This window comes from Lissotriton vulgaris, chromosome 12 (assembly GCF_964263255.1).
Source record: "Lissotriton vulgaris chromosome 12, aLisVul1.2, whole genome shotgun sequence".
Lineage (NCBI taxonomy): Eukaryota > Metazoa > Chordata > Amphibia > Caudata > Salamandridae > Lissotriton > Lissotriton vulgaris.
In genome coordinates this window covers 612,275,547-612,301,284 of record NC_141700.1, presented here as the reverse complement: position 1 = coordinate 612,301,284, position 25,738 = coordinate 612,275,547, and the positions used below count along the sequence as shown (strand labels likewise).

Below are 25,738 nucleotides of genomic sequence, written 5' to 3'. Positions count from 1 at the left end.
AAACTGCATGGTGTGACCTCTTAGCAGGTACAACACATGGCATGGTGTGACCTCTAAGCAGGTACATTACATGGCATGTTGTGACCTCTGATTGGAAGCAGGTACAATAAATGGCATGGTGTGACCTCTGATTGAAGCAGGTACAATAAATGGCATGGTGTGACCTCTAACTAGGTACAATAAACGGCATGGTGTGACCTCTGATTGAAGCAGGTACAATACATGTCATGGTGCGACCTCTGATTGAAGCAGGTATAATAAATGACCTGGTGTAACATTTGATTGAAGCAAGTACAATAAGTGGCATGGTGTGACCTCTAAGCAGGTACATTACATGGCATGGTGTGACCTCTGATTGAAGCAGGTACAATAAACGGCATGGTGTGACCTCTGATTGAAGCAAGTACAATAAATGGCATGGTGTGACCTCTAAGCAGGTACAATAAACGGCATGGTGTGACCTCTAAGCAGGTACAATAAATGGCATGGTGTGACCTCTGATTGAAGCAGGTACTATAAATGGCATGGTGTGACCTCTAAGCAGGTATAATAAATGGCATGGTGTGACCTCTGATTGAAGCAGGTACTATAAATGGCATGGTGTGACCTCTAAGCAGGTATAATAAATGGCATGGTGTGACCTCTGATTGAAGCAGGTACATTACATGGCATGGTGTGACCTCTGATTGAAGCAGGTACAATAAACGGCATGGTGTGACCTCTAAGCAGGTACAATAAACGGCATGGTGTGACCTCTGATTGAAGCAAGTACAATAAATGGCATGGTGTGACCTCTAAGCAGGTACAATAAATGGCATGGTGTGACCTCTAAGCAGGTACAATAAATGGCATGGTGTGACCTCTGATTGAAGCAGGTACTATAAATGGCATGGTGTGACCTCTAAGCAGGTATAATAAATGGCATGGTGTGACCTCTAAGCAGGTACAATAAATGGCATGGTGTGACCTCTAAGCAGGTACAATAAATGGCATGGTTTGACCTCTGATTGAAGCAGGTACTGTAAATGGCATGGTGTGACCTCTAAGCAGGTACAATAAATGGCATGGTGTGACCTCTAAGCAGGTACAATAAATGGCATGGTGTGACCTCTGATTGAAGCAGGTACTATAAATGGCATGGTGTGACCTCTAAGCAGGTACAATAAATGGCATGGTGTGACCTCTAAGCAGGTACAATAAATGGCATGGTGTGACCTCTAAGCAGGTACAATAAATGGCATGGTTTGACCTCTGATTGAAGCAGGTACTGTAAATGGCATGGTGTGACCTCTAAGCAGGTACAATAAATGGCATGGTTTGACCTCTGATTGAAGCAGGTAGAATAAAAGGCATGATGTGACCACTAAGCAGGTACAGAACATACCATGGTGTGACCTCTGATTTAAGCAGGTACAGTAAATGGCATGGTGCGACCTTTTGCTTTACTACTTCCGGGTCCTCGAGTGCTCGCCGACGTCCCTCTGGTACTAGACCTGCTCTGTTCTCTTTGGCACCGCTGGCAGCCTCAGCATCCATCAGGCTGCTTCGCGGAGGGCGGTGCTAGGTGAGGCTTGGACTTGCTTTGGGCAGCGCTGCCTGCTGTGTGCAGTGTTAATGGGAAGGGGGAAGGGGAAGAGGAGATGCTCTTGAAACACAGTGGAGAGTTCTGTTAATCTTCAACCCATCCATCACATTAAATACCCGGCCCGTCATGTCTTACCTTTCAGTGGAGAATGAATAACTCCCATTAAGGCTGAAGCGGGTGTGCATGGGCTGAAGCAGGTTAAAGGATGGTTCTGCACAGCGTGGGGGATGGGAAGGGAGCCTGGTTTGTGTGTCTGCGTGTTCAGTAAGACAAGGACGTGCTTATTGAGGCTGGCGTGTCATAGGAAGCTGGCCTTATTATGCTAGCAGCCTTGAGTGTGATGTGCATAGGCCTCTCCCAGGCCGCGGCGAGTTTGTGTCTCTTCAAGTAGATCTGAACATGTGTTCATGCTCCCAGCAGTGAGATTTTGTTGATGAGCTTGAGTTCACCATGCTTGCACACCAGGCGTTGGTTGATGCTCCTGTTGGTAAGTCTGACTAGCCATGGGCATGTTTCCTTCTGTGGAGACCTTGTGTGGTGCCCATCCCTGGTCATGGTGATGGCTGGTCGGCTTCATTTAGTTGTTGTTGAGCATGAATTTCTCTGGTGCCTTAGGGAGCGTGCTCTACCTAACTTGAGGGTTGATGCCTGCTTCTTTTTTGTAATGTTGCATAAATGTTTCGGTCGAGCCTGATATTCTCCCAAGTACTGGCGAGCGCTTGTCACGTCAACTTTAGAGTTTGTTAGTCTTTGGCATCGTAAGAGTCTGACTGTAACGGTTGCGGGTTAGCACCCAGCATTCCCAGGCAGTGGTGAGCACGGTTTTGTTATGCTCCATTGAATGGTGGCCATGTCTTATTCTCGTGCAGCAGCAAGATTTGATGCTAGTGGTCAATAAACCAGTTAAAAATAAAAGCACGTGTATGGGTGATGGAGATTGTATCAGGCATCCCCAGTGGTGTATGCTAGGTCACAGCTAAAGCTTACAGGAGAGCTCCTCGCCCTGCAACTAAACCAGGCTGCTGGGGGCCAGACACCACAGCTAGTGCATGCAGCTGTGGTGGTTGGTTGTCGTTGGTCAAAAAACAGCATGACTTTGTGGGAGGTTGCAACTAGAGCCTGCAAATGCTGCAGAGAGCGTTGTGAGTGCTCACATATGTATCATTTGTCAAAGTAAGTGCATATTTACACTCGTGCCAAAAGTTGCACTAACTGTGAGTTCAATATCATGCCCAGTGTATAGTGACCTTCAGTGCTGTGGTAAATGTATTTTCACCTTCGACGCAGCAAATACACTTGTGCTTCTGGCGCTATGTGATGAATGTATGTTCAGCAATTTGCAGCAAGCTCTTTCTGTGGAAAATGCTCACAGTAACTGTAAGGCGGTATCCCTCCACACTTATCTTAGACTGTACCATAGATGTAGCCATTCAGTCACTTTTTCTTTTATATATGTATTTAGTTATTTACTTCGGTATATTGTGAGGAACAAATGTTGCTTCACAGAAGCTTCTGAGATCTGTAAGGTTATTTAAAAAAAAAGAAAAAATGTATACACAAATTTTTCTTTAAAGTGATTCATCCCACTTATGTTCCAAGGACGTTACTGAGTTTCACTTTAACAAGGTTATTTTTTCCCTACAATTTTTCTGTGGGTGCGCGCTTCCTCAGCGGATGAAAACTCTGTATAGCCTCAGTATCAGGCATGCTTTACATTTTAATTAGTCCAGAAACAGCATTCTACAGACCACCTCCTTGTGGCCTTTTAAGGCAGACATTCTAGCCAAGCATTACCAGAAGTATTAGATCCGGCATCCCCCAATGCTGCATTCTACCTAAAATAGACCCTCCCTTCAGTGTCTAAGATCCTTCTACCAGAGCTAAGGTGGCTTCAACGGCATTTACCTGTCGGAGACATATTTGAGATGGCTGCCTGAGCAACCCAACATGCATTCTACAGACATGATGCTCTTGGGACTTCCACCCAAACTAAAGAACTGCTTGGACATGCACTTCCACAGAATGTGTTTTGCTTATACCAGAGCTGCCCAGCACTACCCTCTATGCTTTGGAGTCTATCCACAAGATGACAACAGCCGAGAACCAGGACAGCGAAGTAAGGTGAAGATACCGTCACTGGAGCTCTCTTCCTGTTATCAGTAGTCTCTCGGTAAACACCATCAAAGTAATCCGTCTCCGATCTGATGAAGACAAAACACTAATTGTCCTCTTTTTATGTCTGGTTAGGCAGCTGTAATTGTCTGGCAGGCAGACATGTTGGGATGCAACGCTCACAAAATAAAACATATTCATAAACGTTCAGGTCTGCCCACTTCTGCCATTGGCTAGTTTTGGACCGTCCCCTTCAGGCATGGGCTCACAGGGTTGTTTATCGCTTTTGGGGCCATCCCACTGCATTTCACGGATATATACTTTTTAAAGAAGGGAACTGGCAAGAGTGCTTATGAGTGGAGAACACAACACGTCCACGGATGACATATGTATCCATGCATTTTTACCAAAGCTGTGTTGAACGGTTGTATAGATGTTTCTGGTCCTGCTACTCTGTTGCACTGGTATCAGATTGGCAATAGAATGAGAGAGGAGATATGGTCTAGGAGTAACATAGCCACTTACAAGGGAACTGTTATCATTTTAGGCACTGTTATTCTGAACATTTTCTGAAGTCATTTTCTTTATTTACCCTCTCTTTTCAGCACTTTCTAACCTTGCAGAGAAAGACCCGCCGGACTCCGCTGGGACCTCGAAACGCTCCACTTTTCCAGATAACGCTGAGTCTTCAGTCTCCTCCAAAAAGATGAAGCCTTCGGAAGAAACCAAGCCAGAGCAGGTAATGGCAGGCTAGAGCGACATTCACATGCTGTCGCTGTCCTTCTGAATCGGTCCTACTATGGGACGCATAAGTGTCAAGCGCTAGAGGATATTCACATTGGAGCATAGGTGGGACCAGGTTTGTATCTCCACCTCAAACTCTGAACGAGGGGGATGTAGTCGCTTCAGAACTACACCATGAGTGAAAAGACGAGCCCTTCATATTTGCATAACTGCGGACCTCAGCATAAGAAGGAACTTTACTACTTGCCTTTGGTAAGGTAAATGCCTCACTAATGACCTTCCACAAAACTCTTGGCATTCAGTTGCCATGCAGGGATTTTGTGTTGGAAATTATAATTTTTTTAATAAGCAATGCCGACTTGCAATCCAGTAGCCAGGTACTTCTGTTGTATGTGCTTTCTAGAATGACTATATTATGCATTCACAGAGTAATTCTGAAATTATCATGCGTTTATTAAGCAGCTACCTAGATTTGAACCGTTGACCATCAAACTAGCCCAAGCAATTGTGAAAGTGAACTCTATTGAAGCACTTCAACCTATAAGACCGAAGGGCTATTAACTGGTGTTAATCAATTCGGTAATGGTTACTTATTTGGCTTGTAGTAAAAAAACGGCGTAGTTGCTGTCTCCACTTTTTATAGTACTGTATACACAGAAGCTGTTCCAGAGGCTCCCTCGGGAATGTTGGCTATGTTTTTGTCCACTTCCAGGTATACTTCCAGCAAAGGAACACTTTCCGGGGCAGCCGCTGGCACTCCAAGATGTATTCCATTGGAGGAGTATCAAGTTGTAAATATTTCACGCTCAATGGAGCCCCCTCTGTAGTGGTGAGAGATGCTGGTTGTAAGCCTCGTGCCGGGGCCACAAGTCCCTTCCTGGCTGCCTTCACCTGAGTTCCATAAAGACGATTGTGAGGGAGCGTAAAGGAATGTGGCGGGGGTATAAGCTTTTAGAAAACACCAACCTCACTTCATCCAGTTCCCACAAGCAGCCTAAACAGTTTGGGTTGGAGAAGGACTCAGAAGAATTTAACTAGGAGCTCCCAATGAAGAATAGAGCATACCACTTCGGATGGTGGTTTGAGCCATATAAATCAGCAGTGCTTCCCCGTTCTAGGGGCATGCAGCGTATGTCCAGGAGGGCCGGATCCACTCCAGAGTTTCAGGATAACCCAGGCAATGTAATTTGTTTCATTGTTATTCAGCACTTGTGTTATTATTTTTAGATCCCTGAAACTTGGGATGGCTCAGGTTGGCCTGGACCTATGCTGGGTACCACTCCTCTCTGTACCATTGTCTTGATGTAGCTCTCCATCTTCGGTCTCTGTATGTGCTCATTCTGCTCTCACTAATCTCAGCCTCCATGTGGCTGCCTGCAGTGTTTGGCCTGTTGGTCTTTACCATGTTTTCCCTTTTCCCTAGCTGTTTCAGTGTCCGTACTGCAAGTACTGTAACTCAGACATGAACCGGCTGCGTGCCCATGCCATGACTCAGCATTCCGTGCAACCCATGCTGCGCTGTCCTCTCTGTCAAGACATGCTCAACAACAAGATCCACCTGCAGCTGCACCTGACGCACCTTCACAGCGTGGCGCCGGACTGCGTGGAGAAGCTGATCATGACGGTGAGTCCCCGGGTTGTATATACAGGTAGACACACAGCACAACTAGCAGGGACTGCTTACTGCCTCCGTTGGTTCAGCTCCGATTTACACCTACGACCTCCCCACATCAGGGAGGACCTTGTCGCAGAGAGGCTGCAATGCTTTTCTCATGGAACCCCATGATAACAAAGCACGATTTTAAGCATGATCCTGTGCAAAGAAGCCTCTTGTTAAGATAGCATCAGTGGAGATCTAAGACCAGGTTAATTTTGTTTTTTACAAAACTTTCACTCTTGGGAGATGCTGTTGACCTCCCTCCCGTCATCCCAACAACCTTTTCTGCCCCAGGAGCTGCTCCGTACATTTCAATTGGTGGCCACTTTGTTCTGCCTGACATTTCCATTTGATTTCTTTTTTTTCAGTTTTTGAGAAATTAAAATGGTGTATTCACTTGAAACATGTGCATTTATCCTTTTTTTGGTGCACCCAAAAAATACAGCATTGTTAGGATCTCCAGTTGATGACGCTCAACGAAAGATCTGCCCTTTGTTATTGTAGAATGTTCAAGGCTCTGTTACTAGATCCATTCCTGGTTTCAAAGTACTGGCTATCTTATATTTTCCCATCCCATGTAGTAAAATCTACAAGTTTCTTTTCCTCAACAACACCAACACTTTGGCAAGGTAAGTAGAGATCTTTAAGTCCGATCCTCATAGTCTCATCCCCTGATTAATCACTTTTAACCTGTTGCTTCTGCAAACTTCATGAAGTTTATTTTTTCACTTTGTTAACTTTGAGAAGTTGCCAAAGTTTATTTTTTTTAAAAAAAAGTAAAAAAAGAAGCAAAATGTGATTGTCTGGGAAAAGGCTACCAAAAAAACTACATTTAATGGGGGGATTTGAATTATATACACCACTGATTTTAACACTTCTATCAATGTCAAAGGGGAAGGATTGAATCGATTAATTGGCGTCCGCTTTTAAGTCACCTGGACGTTTAACTGTAAGCTATCTGTGGTGATGCGTTACAATCTTTTGACCGGAGCGCTTTCAGAACAGCACTCAGCTTAAGGTTATTGAGAAGATTAAGGTTATTGAGAAGATTACAACACCTTTCTGAAGTTATAATGTGAAACTGATTTTGTTGTGAATTTACCTTTTCCCAGGTATTCACTACAGTTATGTTGACAGTCAGACAGTGAGAAGGATAGGTACTCTCATTTATCCCCTGCCTCCTTCTCACATCAAACTTTTCACGCTTGCAAAGACCGTCTCACTCTTGAAGACATCTTGATGATCGGAGTACCATGTGCCAGAGGGCTCAAAATACAAACATTTACATGTACTTCAGCTTTGTATTGGATTCATTAAAAAAGCCAAAGGACCCTCAACGTTTGAGCTATTCGATGTATAACTGTAAATGGACAACCTGCTTTCTGTAAAGTCCTGTTCGGCTTGACTTAATTAAGGATATAATAAAATAATGCAATGACCAGTCGCTTCTGCACAAGTGTGACATTAAATCATTTTATTGAAAAGCTACTTCCATATTACCTGTTATACGTGCTAGAAGAGGTAGAAAAAATATTTTTGTTTGGTGCTGAACAGGTCACTGTTTTTCATTCAGATAATTGAATTAGAATGTAAGATTTCAGAGCACGGGTCACATCTGCCCATATTTTTCAAAAACATCCCTAAATTATATGTTAGGTCCTCTTCCACAAGAATTGGAACAGTGTGTAATACTGTATTCTAATAGCACGTGACTCCACACAGAATCACATGACGGAAAAACATGATTTTATCAAACCAAATTTGTTGTTCAGCACGAATATCCTGTATGGCGCTTGATGGTTGTCTCTGGGGTGAGCACTTCAAGACAATTTATGATTATGTTCCTCATATCACAGCTTATTTATTCTCTGTATAAGATGCACTGACCACCCCTTGGCTCTTTCACTGATACATAACAGCAACTTACGTTCACACAACTCCTCCATTTCCACAGTGAGTACACCTATTTCTCACATCATTGTTCCTTATACTGAGGTCACTTCAAACCTCACAACCTCTGAGCCAGCCAGCGTAAAACCCTCTCCTCCTCTGTGATGCTGCTTTCCACCATGCCGCGTTTGTACTAGATGCCAGCCCAACCCTCATCACCTTAGTGATTCCTGCGAGGTATGTTGCTACTCAAGGATAAAGAGGCAGCATTGTTTTGTGCCCTTTTTGAGGAGCCTTTGGCTATTAATAGCCTTGCAGTGTCTGTTGCTGTGGTAACCACTGTCTTGCCTTTGCTCTCTATATCATTTTTGGTTCCTGCAATACATCCCCTTTCTAATAACAATGGATAGCCATCAAACTAACACCACCAGTAGCTGAATTCACTATACTTCTTTGTTTCGTGGCATTTACTCTTCCTGGCTTTGTTTCACCACTGAACATTCATAGGTGGAGCAGCTTGGGCTAGGTTGTTTAGCTCCCAGTACTAATTGTGAGGTTATGATCATACCTAATCTTGAATATGTATAAAGAAAGAAAAGTGCCCCTTCATCCATGTCTGATGTTTTCTTTGAGTATTTAACCTTCTTTCATTCCAAAAACCCTAAATCAACCTTTCTCTGGATAAGCTCCCACAGTCTGGAACTCCATTCATTAACAATTAGGACTATCCAATCCTATGACACCTCCAAAAAAAAAGAACAAACGACCCTGCACCTTAAATGCATATTCTATTATGATTGATCTCTCTTCCCATTGCCAATACATAATGTTAGATTTTTCAGAGACAGTATCTATTTACCTTATGATGCATTGTGTGTTTGGTAATTAATGTGTCACTAAAAATAACCTGTTCTCATATAAAGCTCTCTGGAAGCCGCTGTGTCGTCTTCACGTTGTACACAAACAATAATTAATAAGATAAATGAAATCCTATTACATGCCAGTTTGTGGGTGGCTGGAGGCGAGAAAGAGTTACCAAGCACAACGGTGCACAACTGCCTAACCGAAGTCTACTTTGTAGAAAAGTAGTGAAGGATGCGATCGGTGTAAGTTCAGAGAGTTTAGGTGAACATGTAAGACAAGTGCCCTAGTGAACATGGGTCAACACAGTTTCAACAAGTCGCTTGGGAATAAGCATTCGAATGACGACCTTATTCATGCTTGTTGTGATGTTGTCATTCTTCTCATTACTTAATCTCTGTACTATAATCATCTTCAGCTCCTATCTCCTGCTTCCTCTTGGTGCTGTAACCATCTTAAACGCCCATGCACTGCTTCCCCTCAGTATACTGTAACCATCTTCCCCATCCATGCTCTGCTTCCTCTCTATAGACTGTAATGGTCTTCCACATCTGCGGCTTCCCCTTAATACTATAATGATGTACCTCTCCCATCCACTGCTTGGTCTTATGTAGCCCTCCCATCTCTGTTTCCTTTTAGTGCTGTAATCGTTTATCAATTCTTCTTTTAACCTTAAAGTAGTGTATTGCTTTTAATATATTGGATATGTACTCCCAGCATACATTATAAGGCTATTGCGAGGAGTTCAGTGCCCTATTAGAGGAACAAAGCTGAACATCGAGTTCCTTTATAAGGTCATGGCACTCCATACAGCAGAGTGTATTTTATTCCTTATAATACATGGTTACACCATCTTCCTTCCCAAAAAGCTAAATGGCTGGTGTCTTGCTCTTTCATGTGAAAGAGACAGTATTGTTGTAGATATGAAGAATAAATGCGGCCTCTATTGTACAAAATTAAAACATACCTGAAAGCAAAGATAATAGAAGCAGTTTAATTTGTCAGATTAAAAATTTCCATTAATCCGAATATGTAGAAACACTCAAAGATTTTCTATCTTTTCTGTAATAACCTTAAGCATGCAGAAATAAGCATGTTGCCACAAATAACTCCTTTCTGCTGATTACTGTTCATTTTAAAACTACTGATCAGAAAAATGAAAAGCCAACTCTTCATTTTGTTGCTTAAAGTGTAGCAGTAATTATGCTCTGTGACCTATCTTTATACTGGCTCTTACAGTAATCACTACAACCTCCCAACTCAAATGTATTAAGGTATTACAGTTGAGCAGGCACACCATTTTCTTATTACAAGTGACTACACACGTCATAAGGAAATTAGAGACTGGCTTTATACAGGGATTGCAGTCTCTTAAATATAGTATAGCTCTTATGCTGCTTCAAAATGTTGCAAATAACAGGGGATACTGCTACTAAGTTTTATAGGGGAAACATCCTTTACCACGCAGTCATTGCATCGCACTACACTTACAACGCAGTCATTACATCGCAACATCCTTTACAACGCATGTCATTACAACGCAGGCATTACAACGCATACTATTACAACGCATGACACTACTTCGCATGTCACTACAACTCAGACATTACAGAGCATACCATTACATCGCATACCGTTACAGCGCATAGTACCCCTACACTCTCCAACACTTACCCTACTGTTGCACCCCCTGGAGTTAGAATAGTCATTTTTACCCCTATAATATCCAATACCTACCTTAAATGCAATGTAATAGTATGCGTTGTAAAGGTAATGTGCGATGTAATGGAATGCGTTGTAAAGGTAGTTTTTTAAAATGCGATGTACTGGAATACGTCGTAGTGGATGTTGTGATGTAAAAACTGCGTTGTAAGTGCATGCGTTGTAAATGTATGCGTGTAACACCATACATTCGTTTTACAGTGCTCCGTTTTGCCGACCTCTGAACAGTGGCTCAGTTGGGCTTGTCACGATTCAGACTTGAGATCTGCAGAACACTGCATATCTCAGCATCAAGCAATTCGATCGCCCAGCCATGCTGCTGACTATTATGTACTGTGAGATCTGTACTTACCCTCTGCCTCTTTATCATGACATCCGTTATTTCCTTTCACTAATATAACCTTATGACCTTCACTCATAGCCGCCTCTTTCCTTACATTGTAACATCTGTATTTTTTCTTGTAATTCATCCTTTGTGTTTAAAGTCAGTCCTTTCCCTCTTCAGTCTCAATCCTTTTACTTTGCGTCTTCTACTGCTGAAAAGAGCCCAGTTCATAGCTTTCACCTATAAAATCTGCCAGGTTGCCGTACTCTGGCATTAGCACAGATTCCTGTTAGGCGCTGGAGGTTATTTTTCCTGTCAATGTACCTCATTTGAGCATCCTCGTGTCATTTTTGTAGACCTTACTCAAATTATGCTGCCTCTGCCACATAAACCATCTCTTGCCAGTGCCCCCATCCTGATGTCTCATCTGCTCTTGCCCCAGCCACTGCCTCACAGCCACTCTATACCTACTCGTCGTCTCTCTCCTTGCCTCCTTCTGCCTCTGGCTCCTTCTGGGCCCCTTCATTATGTCTACTCCTGTCTCTGAAACATGGATATTCGCCAAAATGCATGTGGTAGCTTAAGTGATGTCACGCACCGTGTCCCACACTTTGTCCCTCAGCAGTCACTTATTTGCTGCTGAGAGGCTAATGGAAGGTCACAGAGAGAAGCACAAAAAGTGAACAGTGCATTAAGAGTTTACCTTATGACCATGCTGCTGTCTCATTGACTCTTAAGACCATCCCTGGCTGGGGCAGTGTCAAAGGTACTAAATGATGTCCAGGCTTTGAAACACCCTCTGTTTACGCTGTGAACCTCCCCGCCTCTCTGCCTCTTACTCCACCACCCTCTTTTGTTGCAGTTTGGCTGCCACCTCTCCTCTTGTCTCCCACCCCAGCGGGGTACTGCCTTGTTCTCCATCTCGTCCCGATGACCCTGTTGTTTGCTCGTCTTAGCTCTCACACCCACCACAGTCTGCTTCGCTCTTCCCTCACTCTTGGCCACATCCTGCTTCCCTTCTTTGCCCTCCCAGCTCATCACTGTCTGCCTGCCTCATTCACAGCTTGCCTCATTCTCTGCTTGCCTCATTCTTTGCCTGCCTCATTCTCCGCTCGCCTCATTCTTTCCCTGCCTTATTCTCCGCCCACTCCATTCTCTGCTTGCCTCATTCTCCGCCCTCCTCGTTTTACACCTGCCTCATTCTCTGCCTGTCTTATTCTCTGCATGCCTCTCTTGCACTCACCCGGCTGTTTCCTCCCCTTTTGGACCACATTCCATCCTCAGGATCTCTAATTCACCTTTTACTTCTCTCTCTTACCCCCACCCGGCTGTCTCCTGCTCATCATCATTGTCCCTGCGTTGACCCCCAGCTGCCTCCTGTACCTCTACTCTGCGGTCTCCACCCCTCATTTCCCTCCCATCCCCTCTTGTCGACATCATTTTCCACCTCCGTCTCTTGTCCCATCTTGCTGATCCCGCCTGCATTTGCCTCTCAACCCACAGTGCCTTATTCCTCATCCTATGCCTCCTCCCTTTGAACTCAAACCATTTCCTGTCCTTGCCTCATTCTCCACCTCACTATTTTACCCCCATTTTACAACATCCTCCCCTTTGTGCCCTCACACCCCATGCCTTGACTTTCTACCCTTCTTCCCCACTCTTGCCCTCATTCTGTGCCTCCACCAAACCAGGGTTCTCTGCCTCATTCTCCTTCTTGCGACCATTCTGCTGTTCCTTCTCCTCTTTGCTTCATTCTCTACCTCCCACCCTTTGCCCCTCACCCCGTCAGTGCATCATTCCCCAGCTGCCTCGATTGCTCTCTTGCTGTGCGTCCCCCATTTGTGCATACTCTCCCTGCACTGTCTCCACCTCCCTCTTTTGCCTTCATCATGCTACTTCACCCCTCTTTGCCCCGTACCCCATTTGCCTCGTGCAGCACATCCCTCTCTTTCCTGCATTCTGCTGTATCTCCCCCTCACCCTTTTCACTGCCTCTAATTCGTCTTTCTCCTGCTTGTACTGCTCCCATCTCACTGTCTTCCCCTTGTTGCCCTCCCAAACCATCATTGCTACATTCTTCACCTGCCTCTTGCCCTATGCTGCTGCCTCCTCCCTTTAACCCCTTCACATGTCCTGTCTGTCTGCGTCGTCTTCACCGGTCTCTCTTGTCCCATAATTTTGCCTCCTCTCCTTTCTGCCCCAAACCCTGTGCCTTGTTTCTCTGCCTCATTCTCCACCTACATCTCTTGCCGCATGTTGCTGCCTCCTCCCTTTTGCCCCCACAGCCCATGCCCTCTTTATGTGCCTCAACCATCTCCTGCCTCTTGTCCCATGCTGCTGCTGCTCCCTTTTACCCTGTCCGTCTGCGTTGTTCTCCCCTGCCTCTCCTGCCACATGCTGCTGGCCCTGCTCCTCATCACCCCACTACACATGTCCTGTCTCTATGCCTCGTTCTCCCCCTGCCTCTCTTGCCCCTATGCTGCTACCCCTTCTTTGCCTCACAACACATGCCTTGTCTCTCTGCCTCACTCTCCACTTGCCTCTTTCCACATGCTGCTGACCCTCTTTAAACTATACCAAATGTCCTGTCTCTCTGCCTCACTCCCCAGCTACCTCTCTTGCCCCATGCTGCTACCCCCTCGCATCTTTTCCCCACACCACAACGCCTGTTGCTTTCTCTCTGCCTCACTCTGCACTTGCCGATCTTGCCTCCATGCTGATGCCCCCTCGCCTTTTTGCCCCACACTGCCAACGCCTGTCACTGTATCTCAGCCTCACTCTTCACCTACCGCTCTTGCCCCCATGCTGATGCCCCCACGCCTCTTTGCCCAACCCTGTAATGCTCGTCGATGTCTCTCTGCCTCACTCTCCACTTGCCGCTCTTGCCCCTGTTCTGCTGCCTATTCGCCTTTGTCCCACACCGCAACAACTGTCCTTGTCTCTCTGCCTCATTCTCCACATGCCGCTCTTGCCCTCATACTGCTGCTCCACTCCTCTTTGCCCCACACCGCAATAACTGCCGCTGTCGCTCTGCCTCACTTCCAGCCTACCTCTCTTGCCCCATGTTGCTACCCCATCTTTGCCCCACACCACATGTCCCATCTCTCTGACTCATTCTCCACCTGTCTATCTCCCTCCATGCTGCTACCCACTCTTTGCCCCTCACATGGCTTGTGTTTCTGTCTCACTCGCCAACTGCCTTTCTTGCCCCTGCGCTGTTGCCCCCTCTCCTCTTTGCCCCACGCTGTCTCTGTCTGTCTGCCTCACTCTCCTCCTGCCCCCATGCTGCTGTCCCTCTCCACTATGCCCGACACCGCAGTGCCTGTTGCTGTCTCTCTGCCTCACTCACCTCTTGTCCAAAGCTGTTGCCCCCTCGCCTCTTTGCCCCACTTTGCATCACCTGTTGCCCCACACCCGCACTTCACAAAACGGCTGTTGGATAAAAGATCTCCGGTAAAGTGCCCCTCTTTTAGGTGAGCCCGTTGGGTATTGCACCGCCGACCCAACGAAGAGCAGCCCATATGATGAAGCATGACACCTGAAAGGGTGTGTGAGGGCATTACATCCAACAAATGGATGCCCAACTGTAGATCACAGTGAGATCCAGTGGCATCCGGACAGAGTGTGATTTCTGCATCCCTCACTGCAGCCACCTCTCCTCTTTGCCCCAGACCGAAACGCATGTTGCTGTCTCTCTTCTTCATCTACCTCTACCCCATGCTGCTGCCTCCTATCTTCTTTGCCCCACATGCATCGCCTGTTGCTGTCTTTGCCGTACTCTCCACCTGCCACTCTTGCCTATTTGCCCCCACACTGCATCTCCTGTTGCTCCCTCTCTGCCTCATTCTCCACCTGCTGCTCTTGCCCCCATGCTGCTGCCCCCTTGCCTCTTTGCCCCACACTGCATCGCCTGTCGCTGTCTCTGCCTCACCCACCTCTTGGCCCCATGCTGCTGCCCCCTCGCCTCTTTTCTGCTGCCCCGCTCGCCTCTTTTCCCCACAACACATCTCCTGTCGCTGTGTCTCTGCCTCCCTCTCCACCTGCTGCCCTTACGCCCATGCTGCTGCCCCCTCTCCTCTTTGCCCCACACCGAATCTCCTGTCGCTGTCTCTCTGCCTCACTCTCCACCTGCCGCTCTTGCCCCCATGCTGCTGCCCCCTCGTCTCTTTGCCCCACACCGCATCTCCTGTCGCTGTCTCTCTGCCTCACTCTCCACCTGCCGCTCTTGCCCCCATGCTGCTTCCCCTCTCCTCTTTGCCCCACACCACATCTCCTGTCGCTGTCTCTGCCTCACTCTCCACCTGCCGCTCTTGCCCCCATGCTGCTGCCCCCTCTCCTCTTTGCCCCACACCGAATCTCCTGTCGCTGTCTCTCTGCCTCACTCTCCACCTGCCGCTCTTGCCCCCATGCTGCTGCCCCCTCGCCTCTTTGCCCCACACCACATCTCCTGTCGCTGTCTCCCTGCCTCACTCTCCACCTGCCGCTCTTGCCCCCCATGCTGCTGCCCCCTCGTCTCTTTGCCCCACACCGCATCGCCTGTCGATGTCTCTCTGCCTCACTCTCCACCTGCCGCTCTTGCCCCCATGCTGCTCCCCCCTCGCCTCTTTGCCCCACAACACATCTCCTGTCGCTGTCTCTCTGCCTCCCTCTCCACCTGCCGCCTTTGCCCCCATGCTGCTTCCCACTCGCCTCTTTGCCCCACACCACATCTCCTGTCGCTGTCTCTCTGCCTCACTCTCCACATGCCGCCTTTGCCCCCATGCTGCTGCCCACTCGCCTCTTTGCCCCACACCACATCTCCTGTCGCTGTCTCTCTGCCTCACTCTCCCCCTGCAGCTCTTGCCCCCATGCTGCTGCCCCCTCGCCTCTTTGCCCCACACCACATCTCCTGTCGCTGTCTCTCTGCCTCCCTCTCCACCTGCCGCCCTTGCCCCCATGCTGCTGCCCCCTCACCTCTTTGCCCCACACCGCATCGCCTGTCGCTATCTCTCTGCCTCACTCTCCACCTGCCGCTCTTGCCCCCATGCTGCTGCCCCCTCTCCTCTTTGCCCCACACCGCATCTCCTGTCGCTGTCTCCCTGCCTCACTCTCCACCTGCCGCTCTTGCCCCTATGCTGCCGCCCCCTCTCCTCTTTGCCCCACACCGAATCTCCTGTCGCTGTCTCTCTGCCTCACTCTCCACCTGCCGCTCTTGCCCCCCATGCTGCTGCCCCCTCTCCTCTTTGCCCCACACCGCATCTCCTGTCGCTGTCTCCCTGCCTCACTCTCCACCTGCCGCTCTTGCCCCCATGCTGCCGCCCCCTCTCCTCTTTGCCCCACACCGAATCTCCTGTCGCTGTCTCTCTGCCTCACTCTCCACCTGCCGCTCTTGCCCCCATGCTGCTGCCCCCTCGCCTCTTTGCCCCACACCACATCTCCTGTCGCTGTCTCTCTGCCTCACTCTCCCCCTGCCGCTCTTGCCCCCATGCTGCTTCCCCTCTCCTCTTTGCCCCACACCACATCTCCTGTCGCTGTCTCTGCCTCACTCTCCACCTGCCGCCTTTGCCCCCATGCTGCTGCCGACTCGCCTCTTTGCCCCACACCACATCTCCTGTCGCTGTCTCTCTGCCTCACTCTCCCCCTGCAGCTCTTGCCCCCATGCTGCTGCCCCCTCGCCTCTTTTCCCCACACCACATCTCCTGTCGCTGTCTCTCTGCCTCACTCTCCACCTGCCGCTCTTGCCCCCATGCTGCTGCCCACTCACCTCTTTGCCCCACACCACATCTCCTGTCGCTGTCTCTCTGCCTCACTCTCCACCTGCCGCTCTTGCCCCCATGCTGCTGCCCCCTCGCCTCTTTGCCCCACACCACATCTCCTGTCGCTGTCTCTCTGCCTCACTCTCCACCTGCCGCTCTTGCCCCCATGCTGCTGCCCCCTCGCCTCTTTGCCCCACACCACATCTCCTGTCGCTGTCTCTCTGCCTCACTCTCCACCTGCCGCTCTTGCCCCCATGCTGCTGCCCACTCACCTCTTTGCCCCACACCACATCTCCTGTCGCTGTCTCTCTGCCTCACTCTCCACCTGCCACTCTTGCCCCCATGCTGCTGCCCCCTCGCCTCTTTGCCCCACACCACATCTCCTGTCGCTGTCTCTCTGCCTCACTCTCCACCTGCCGCTCTTGCCCCCATGCTGCTGCCCCCTCGCCTCTTTGCCCCACACCGCATCGCCTGTCGCTGTCTCTCTGCCGGGATCTCCATCTCCCGATGAAGTTAATGAGAATAATCAGGCTTCATTACTGCTGAGCCCTGCGAGATGATGGCCATTTGGAGCCATGTTTGCCAATTAGACGGTGTAAGTGAGAGGTGACCTTGGTATTGTCGGCTGTCTGCCTCTCACACTGTAATGAAGCTTTTCACTCCATTGCCCCCTCTCTTTGTAATGGAAATCGCCTTCTTTGTTAGGCCTCGGATGTGTTCTCTCGCTCCCCTCTCCTCTTCCCCTCTCTCTTCTATATTTATATCATACATATGCCTATTTCCCTCTCTCAGCCTGCTCTGCACCCGCTCTGGAGGCTCCCTCTCTCTCCGCCTCACTTTCTAGCGCTCCTTCCTTTCTCTGTCGCCTCTTTCTCTTTCCCTCCCCTCCAATGTCCTTTCTTATCCTCCCACCCCGTTCACTCTTTTGTCCTCCACCTCAGCATCCGAAGTATCCTTTTATTTAAGAGACGAGTTAGCTGTTTGCCACATTATTCCAAATAAAAAGGGAATGACTTCAGGAAATAGGCCTAACCAGTTGGAGACCAAGAACTTCATTTAATGTTACATTTGCGACGATGGGGGCCAAAAGCACTCATTTTTGGGCGTCTGGCACTTGCCAGTCAGGCAGGCATGCTATGCTGCCCATGACTGCTTTGAGGACAATGTAGCTGTTTTGTAGCATGGTACAGGCTGGCAAGGGGAGCTGCTGGATCAGGGTTGGGGTGATGTGGTCATATTTATTAAGGCCCTTCACAAGGCGGGCTGCAGCCAGTAGCTTGCCCTTGAGGAGGCCACGGTGGCGGCGTCTGGGAGGTTTAGGGTGGAGCACTGCCACTGTCTAGGTGCAAGAGTAGGAAGCCCTGAGGAGCAGCTCTGGCCTCTCTTTCTGGAACAGATTGTTTCAGTTTGAATATATATGGCCATCTCAGATTTGTTGCGGATGAATCCTAGTGATTTAGCATTGGGTGAAAGTCAGTGGTCAGGTCTTTGAGCTAGATTTCAACTGGTCGTTGCGAATAGCAGGGGGATTTGTGAGTGCCGGAGCTATGTCTCGCTTTCAAAGTGAACCACTTGGTTGATGCCAACGTTAGAGTAGAAAAGCGCCAGGTATGGAAGAGAAGGGACCATTTTAGATTCCATGGATAAGGGACGGTAGCTGTAGCTTTTTAGAAGAGTTGAACATTAAGAAGATGTGTGTTATAAGCAAAGATGTGGAACGACAAACCGTCCTTAGATCAGGGGTCTCCAGCCTTTTCTGTAACAATGAAAATCATCCCGAGATATTAATACTAGTGATGTAAAAGTGAGCACCCCATCCAAGACTGTCCGCAGTGATCACATTGGTGCATTACTCAGGGCTTTCAGCAGTAATGTCAAAAAGGCTTTGACAATTTGAACTGAAATATGACATGGGTAGTACATAAAAACCATAGCTGCAACTCCCTTGGGACCAAGGTATAAATATGAGTAATAAACCTGTCCAACTCAAATAATAGCTTTAAACACATTTTGAAAATTGAACTATTTTTCTACTAACATAAGCTTATTAGTTTTGAACATGTATATATATATTTGCGTCTTGAAATATGCTTTTTAATGTTGGTATACATATAATAATTATTCCAAGCTAAAGCTTCGATAGTCGTAGGCTGGGCTGCACACAGGAGAACTACTCACAGATAGCTGGAGAGCTACTGGTACCTCACGAGCTACTCGTTGGAGACACCTGCCTTAGATGGTGCTGGTAAAAGCGAGTATGTATAGGAATTCCAGTGAAGGCCTAGATTGATAGCTTGAGGGATGCCTTTGTATAATGATGTCCATACAGGACGGCCCAATATTTTACATGACATTTAGATATGAACAGTATACAAGGAAAAATGTACTGTACTGATTTACTTATAAACAAGCTTACATAATAATTCTTTACTACTGTGTTGTGGTACAGGTACATATAACTGAATAAGAAATTATTTAAGAAAAGAATAAAACGTGTGTCCAAGAACCAAGGACACTGATGTAATTAGAAATGTTTACACTATCTATACAATTTGAAGCAAATAATCTGGTGGCAAACAAAATAAAGAAGGAAAGATGGCACAGTTGTCATTGTGTGGATGCAATAATAGGGATAAATACAAAGACAAAAAGAAACACTCATTCATAATAATAATGAGGACAGCAGCTGCAAAATGTAACAAATACACTCAATCTGACTAATAGGTCGGCTGCTATGGGTCTTCCTCACTGCTGAAGCGTGTTCTCTGAGATAACCACATCTGTGGACTCAGCACTGCAGGTTTGTGCTTCTCCTGAGGTCCCCTGGTCTGTAGGCTCTGCATATGCAGTCTTCTCCTGAGGTCACCTGGTCTGTGGGCTCTCGCAGGTAACGGTATCTCCTTAAATAACCAGGTCTGTCAAAGCTGTCACTGCAGGTAGTGACTTTGCCTGAGGTCACCTGGTCTGTGGGCTCTGTCACTGCAGGTACAGACCAGGCTTCCCCGGGGATCACCTGATCAATGGCTCTGTCACTGCAGATGCAGGCCTCTCCTATCAGTGCAAGTATGGCCTTCCGAGATAAACTAGTCTGGTTTCTGTCACTGTAGGTTACAGTGTCTCCCAGGATAATCTAGTCTGTGGAAGCTGTCACTGCAGGTAGTGATTTCACCTGAGATTACCTGGACTGTGGGTCCTGTTACTGCAGGTATGGACTTCTCCTGAGGTCACCTAGTAATGGGGCCCTGTCATTGCAGGTACAGGCCAGGCTTCTCCTGAGATCACTTGTCCTATGGATCTGTCACTGCAAGTGCAGGCCTTTCCTGTCAGTGCAAGCGAGGGCTTCCAAGATAACCTACTCTGGTTTCTGTCACTGCAGGTAAAGGTTTCTCCTACGATAAGGTAGTCTGTAGAATCTGTAACTGCAGGTAGTGATTTTGCCTGAAATTACCTGGACTGTGGGCCCTGTTATTGCAGGTATGGGCTTCTCCTGAGGTCACCTGGTACGTCGACCATGTCACTGCAGGTACAGGCCAGGGTTCTCCTGAGATCACTTGTTCTATGGCTCTGTCATTGCAAATGCAGGCCTCTCCTGATCTCACTTGGTTTGTGGGTGCTATCCGATAGAGTCTTCAAGCTGCAGATTCCTTACCTTTGAATTTCCCTGGCGTCACACTACAGCTGGATAATTTTTGCATGAGCAGTACCCCTGTGTGTCATTAAGTGGCTCCGTTCAGTTCCATGTGGTGTCGTTGGCGCCGGATGTGATGTTGTGGTAACCTATATAGGCGCCTGGACATCAGTTGTTTTCTTTTTGTGCCAGTTAGATCTGAATCAGATAAGAGCTACCCCTCTATCTCTTTTTGAAAGACTTTTTTCTACATTTTGTCCAAGATTTTTTCCTTGTCTGTTGAGGGATGACCAATAGAAAAGTAGGGTTTAAGCCATGTGGCACCTGTCACCGCTCTCGTCGTTACTGACATGCACCTTGTGAGCTTATGGTGTCTCGAGTGCGACTACAATTCGAAGTTGTGCTCGGACTGCCGGGCCATGGTGCCAAAGGCTTTGAGGGAGCTGTCCCTAAAGCTGCTTGCGGCCTGGTAGTCGACGCCATCTATCATGACTCCTAGGAGGTCTCGGTCCCGATCGAGGAAGAGAAGGTCGTGTGATCGCACCAGGAGACCCAAGTCGTCTTCTTCGCACTCTAGGTCCTCCACTCGGAAAGAAGTGCAAGAATAAGAAGTCTAAATAGACTTCAACTTCACCTCTTCCATTGAGGATTGGTGAGATGAGTGAGGAACATAGACGTTCCAGGCACGGTTCTGCAGACCCTTTTCCTAGGTCCGACTCTGCGCCTCCCCCATTTCCAGGAGCCGAAGTGACCCCCACTCAATTAAGAGTTTTACAAGGCAATGCACTGAGTATTGGAGTGGTTCTGACTTTGCGGCTCAAGTTCCCTGAAATCACCTCCTCCGCTGGGCAGCTTGTCCCTGAAGACCAGACTCTCCATGGTTTAATTTTCAGAAACTCACTCATCCATCAAAGCATTGCTCTTGAAGGGTGTTTCTAAAATTCTTATAGTGGAAACGCCCAAGCTCTTGCAATGCAGTTTATAAAGTTTGCACAGCGATAAACTGGAATATTTTATGTGATTGTCCTCTACGGTAAGCTTTCCCAGTGATTCTGTGTAGCTCCCAAACCATTGCTATATATGTTATTCAAATTATCTGTACATTTTATCGGGTGTTTTGACACACGTTGGAGACCTGAGCGCACCAATATGTCTTCTTAATAAAATAATAATTTGCCTACTTTGAAGGGGTTGTTTATTTCAGTAAGCACAGGAGTGGGATAATCAGAAGGAAGAGGGAAAAAGAGATAGATGAGAGGATGGAGAGGAAGTGAGCAGGAGGAAAGAAGGTGGAGAGAGATCAGAGAGAGGAAAGCGACAATGGATGGCTGGAAAAAGAGAGCAACATTGCTGGTTTATTCCATCTCCTCCCACCCTCCATGATCTGTTGCGACCCCTAAGATCTGTTGATCCAGGAGTGACTCTGACTTTGCTGACACTTCTCTCTCTGAGGTTTCTTGTTGCTGAGTGGGTGGCTCTTGCTCTGCTAGCGAGACCACCCTGGAGACCAAACTTCTCTGAGATCTCCCGATTCAAGTTGCCTCTCACACTTCAGGGCAGACTCCTCTGAGATCTCCTCTTTTATGGTGGCTCTCCCACTTCAGGCCAGACTTCTCCTGAGATCATCCTCACGCCAGACTCCCTTAGCCTTTTCCATGCTTATGACAGCTCCCGGCCGTCATGAGTCACGGTGGGCGTGTGTTGATGACGGCCGGGAGCCATCATGACCACGCCCGTGATTGGAATCTTCAGCACTGCGGCGGAATTCGCGCCGCAGCGATGAGGTTAAAATTCACTCTTGTGGGTGGGTGGCCCAGACTCCCTGAGGTCTCTTGCTCTTGGGGTGATTCGGACATTGCTGGCTGACCTGTCTCGGAGATCACCTGTTACGGGGTGTCATTCACACTGGGCCCCCAACTCCCCTAAGATTTCCTGCTCCTGGTGGGCAGGCCAGACTGACCTGAGATCTCTTGTTTCGGAGTGGCTTTCACGCTTGACGCCAGACCCCACTTTGATTTCCTGTGCTGGGGTGAGTGCTTCTGAGGCTGCAGGCCAGACTCGCCAGGGAGCGTGAGTATCAGGGTGGCTCAGACACTGCAGGCCAGACTCCCTAACTAGGGTGACCAACTGTTATGGGTGCAAATTCAGGACGGTGACTGTAAAAATTCAGGACAAAGGGTCAAAATTCAGGACACAAATTCAGGACAGTAGGTCAAAATTCAGGACAAAACTTCAGGACAATTGGATAAGTTCTAAAGACACATCAGAGGTCGCGCAATAGTATATATGTAAACCCAGCCATATCCAAACATATTCAACCATTTGCAAACCTATTCATCATGTATCCGTCCATCTATCATTTCACTCATCCATCCCTTCATTCATCCTTTCACTCATCCATCATCCATCCATCCATCCACCCTTTCACCCTATCCATCTGTACACTCATCCATCCTCTCTTCTACCCACCCATCCATTCATTCACTCACTCATCCATCCAGCCATTTACCCTTTCACCCATCCAGCCATCCTTTCACTTACTATCCATCCACCCAGTCACTCATCCTTCCAACCATCCATCCTTTCAGTCATCCATCCATCCTCCCTTTCTCTCTCCATCGACCCTTTCACTTAGCAATCCTTCCTTCCATCCATCCACCCACCTACTCATCCACTCATGAATCCATCCATTAACCCTATCACGCATCCATCCTTTCTCTCATCCATTTATCCTTTCACTCCTTCACTCATCTATTCATCCTTTTGTCCATCTACCCTCCCTTTCACTCACTCATCCGTCCTTGCATCCACCCTTTCGCTCATCTGTCCATCCATTCACCCTTGCACTTATCAGTTCATCAATCATCTATCATTTCACTCATCCATCAACTCACTTATCCATGCTTTCACTTATCATCCACGCTTTCACTCATCCATCCACCCATACATCCAGCCATTTACCTTTTCTCTCTTCCATCCTTCCACTCCATCCATCCATCCTCTCTCATTATCTTTCAATTCAATCTTTCATTCATCCACTCACCCTTTCACTAATTCATCCAGGCATCCACCCATACCTTCACTTACTCACTCGCCCACCTTTTCATATTAATTTTGAGCTGAGCCTTTCTGAGAAGAAGCTCATCAAGAACTTCACCCTCGCTGCTGGAGCCTTTCCAGGAGAGTGAGACAGAAGCCACCCAGGGCAGAGACAGGATCCACCACAGGAGGGGGACAGGAGCAATCACAGGCGGGGACAGGAGCCATCACGGGGGGGGGGGTAGGAGCCATCACATGGGGGGCACAGGAGCCATCACTGGGGGGCAGAAGCGATCACAGGAGGGGGAACAGGATCCACCAGGGTGGGCGCAGGTGTGGGTATGCAGTATTCTAGTATCATCTTGGTCTCTTCCAGGGTGGGGGAGGGCTCCTCACCCCCTCCTGGACAAGACAACGAGAAGACAGGCTCCCTGTCCAAATGTTAGTTTTGCCAGCCCCCACTGTGATGTACAGTACGTAAAGGAAATACTCCAAGAGAACTGATTTAACTGATAGTTCTCTATACTTTGTTAATCAGTGTGGGTGCGATTGTGCCATTTCTTTACTTTATTACATTATAGGCTGCATGTTTGAAGACCCGCTCTGTGAAGAGAACCAGTGCTGCAATCAGAGCCGGTTCTAGGATGTTTGGGGCCCTGGCAGAAAGGGAATGTGTGAGGGCGGCCCCTCTAAATTGCAGAGACGCATTCAGGCTGTTTGCATCTGAATAGATGCTCCTGAAGCCACAGCCCCTCCCTCTGTCACCTTCGAGCACCTCTTAACAGCTCATCAAGGGCTGGAGGTGTGAGGCCATCCGGCTGTGCCTCTCCAATGCTGCTGGGTATCTGAGCTTTGAAACAGCCTCGGAGTTAAGACGGGAGGTGGGTGGAAGCTGTGCCCGGTTTAAAATACGGACAAATGGCGTCCGTTAAAGGATCCTTCACGGACAACGGACAGACGGCCGAAATTACGGACTGTCCGTGAAATTTACGGACGGTTGGTCACCCTATCCCTAACATCTGTTCTGGGTGGCTCTCGCTCCCTGAGATCTTCTGATCCAGGGTGGCTCGGACACTGCAGGTCAGACTCGCCTGACATATGTCCTGGGTGGCTCACTCTGGACCTCAAACTCCCCTAAGATCTTCTGATCTAGGGTGGCTCGGACACTGCAGGCCAAATTCGCCTGACATCTGCTCTGGTAGCTCTCACTCCCTGACATCTTCTGATCCAGGGTGGCTCTGACAGTGCAGGCCTGACTCGTCTGAGGTCTCTTGCTTGGGGTGGCTGTCACACTGGACCCCAGACTCCCCTGAGATTCACTGATCCGGGCGGCTGCCACACTGGACGCCGGGCCCCTAACCTCTCCTGAGGGAGGGAGGGGCATTGTCTGAATCCGCAGGCAGCTGACAGGCAGCTCGCTCTGCGGCTGGGGGGGGGGGGGGGGGGGGGGGGGGGCAGTCTCCGGAAGGCGGATTAAGATTCCGGGCGGCGCACGAGGTTGATGATTATATTTTGGGGAGAGTTAATTGATGGAAGGCGCACGCAGACGTAGCTCCGCTGTTCGCCACCTCCTTGAATCCCAATCAGGAATTATGATTAAAGACGGGAGCAGGAGCCGGAGTCTGGGCGGACGGCAGTCTTCTCTCTCCCCTCAGCCCCGGCCCCTCCTCGCCGCGTCCCCTCCCCCACCGCGCCTGCCGTCATTCACACATGATTGGCTTCAACCTTTCAAGTGAAGAAGTCTATGTCTCCCATTATAATTCAAGGCCAGCGGAGTTTTTCTAATTAAAGTGTATGAAAACAATTCCGCTGCCGCCTCACCCCTGGGCCCGGAGCGGGTGGCGTCTCCGACGGTGTCAGGGATAAAAACCTAGGAGCCACCGGCGCGCAGGTCAAAGAGGGCCATTGTCGAGCCGGAGATGTTTTATTTGTGTATTTCTGTTTTGCTGTTATTGTGAGCACTTGGCTTCCGTTGAAGTGTTAAGTTACAGGCTCCCGTCTTACCGTTATGGTAGAGCGCCATGCCTCCTGGTGTGACCCTCTCTCCTCTTAGGGGCGAGCCGGAAGTGGAGGGCTGGTCACAGCTCCCGAGGAGGGCCGCAGAATTCCTTGTTTCCCTTCCAGATTCATTTAACCCCCCCCCCCCCCCCCCCCCGGAAGTTGCATGCCCTAACTTTTTCCTTTTTTTCGGCCTAGTGTTAGCCAAGACCTTTTGATGTTAGTATACGTTCATACATAATATATTTAATGATGGTGGCGTACAGCCAGCCTTTTATATATATATATATGTATATGTCCATTGGTCTGTTGAGTCAGTCACATTTTTCTTCTGCCCAATACAGCATGGGACAATGGTACAATGGGTGAGCCCACTTTAGCCATCAGCTAACTTAGTTGAGAGAGACAGCATTCTGGCCTTTCTCTTTCCATTCATCCATTCT

General features: G+C 48.4%; 1 protein-coding gene across 2 annotated transcripts in view; it reads left to right on the top strand.

Moving 5' to 3' along the window:
* Positions 1-25,738, top strand: part of ZFHX3 (zinc finger homeobox 3) — a 381,379-nt gene that overhangs the window by 321,101 nt on the left and 34,540 nt on the right. For both annotated transcript variants that reach the window (XM_086945559.1, XM_086945558.1), the window contains 2 exons: positions 4,303-4,436; positions 5,865-6,065. In XM_086945559.1, coding sequence (XP_086801685.1) covers positions 4,303-4,436; positions 5,865-6,065 — 335 coding nt within the window. The remainder of the gene's footprint in view (positions 1-4,302; positions 4,437-5,864; positions 6,066-25,738) is intronic.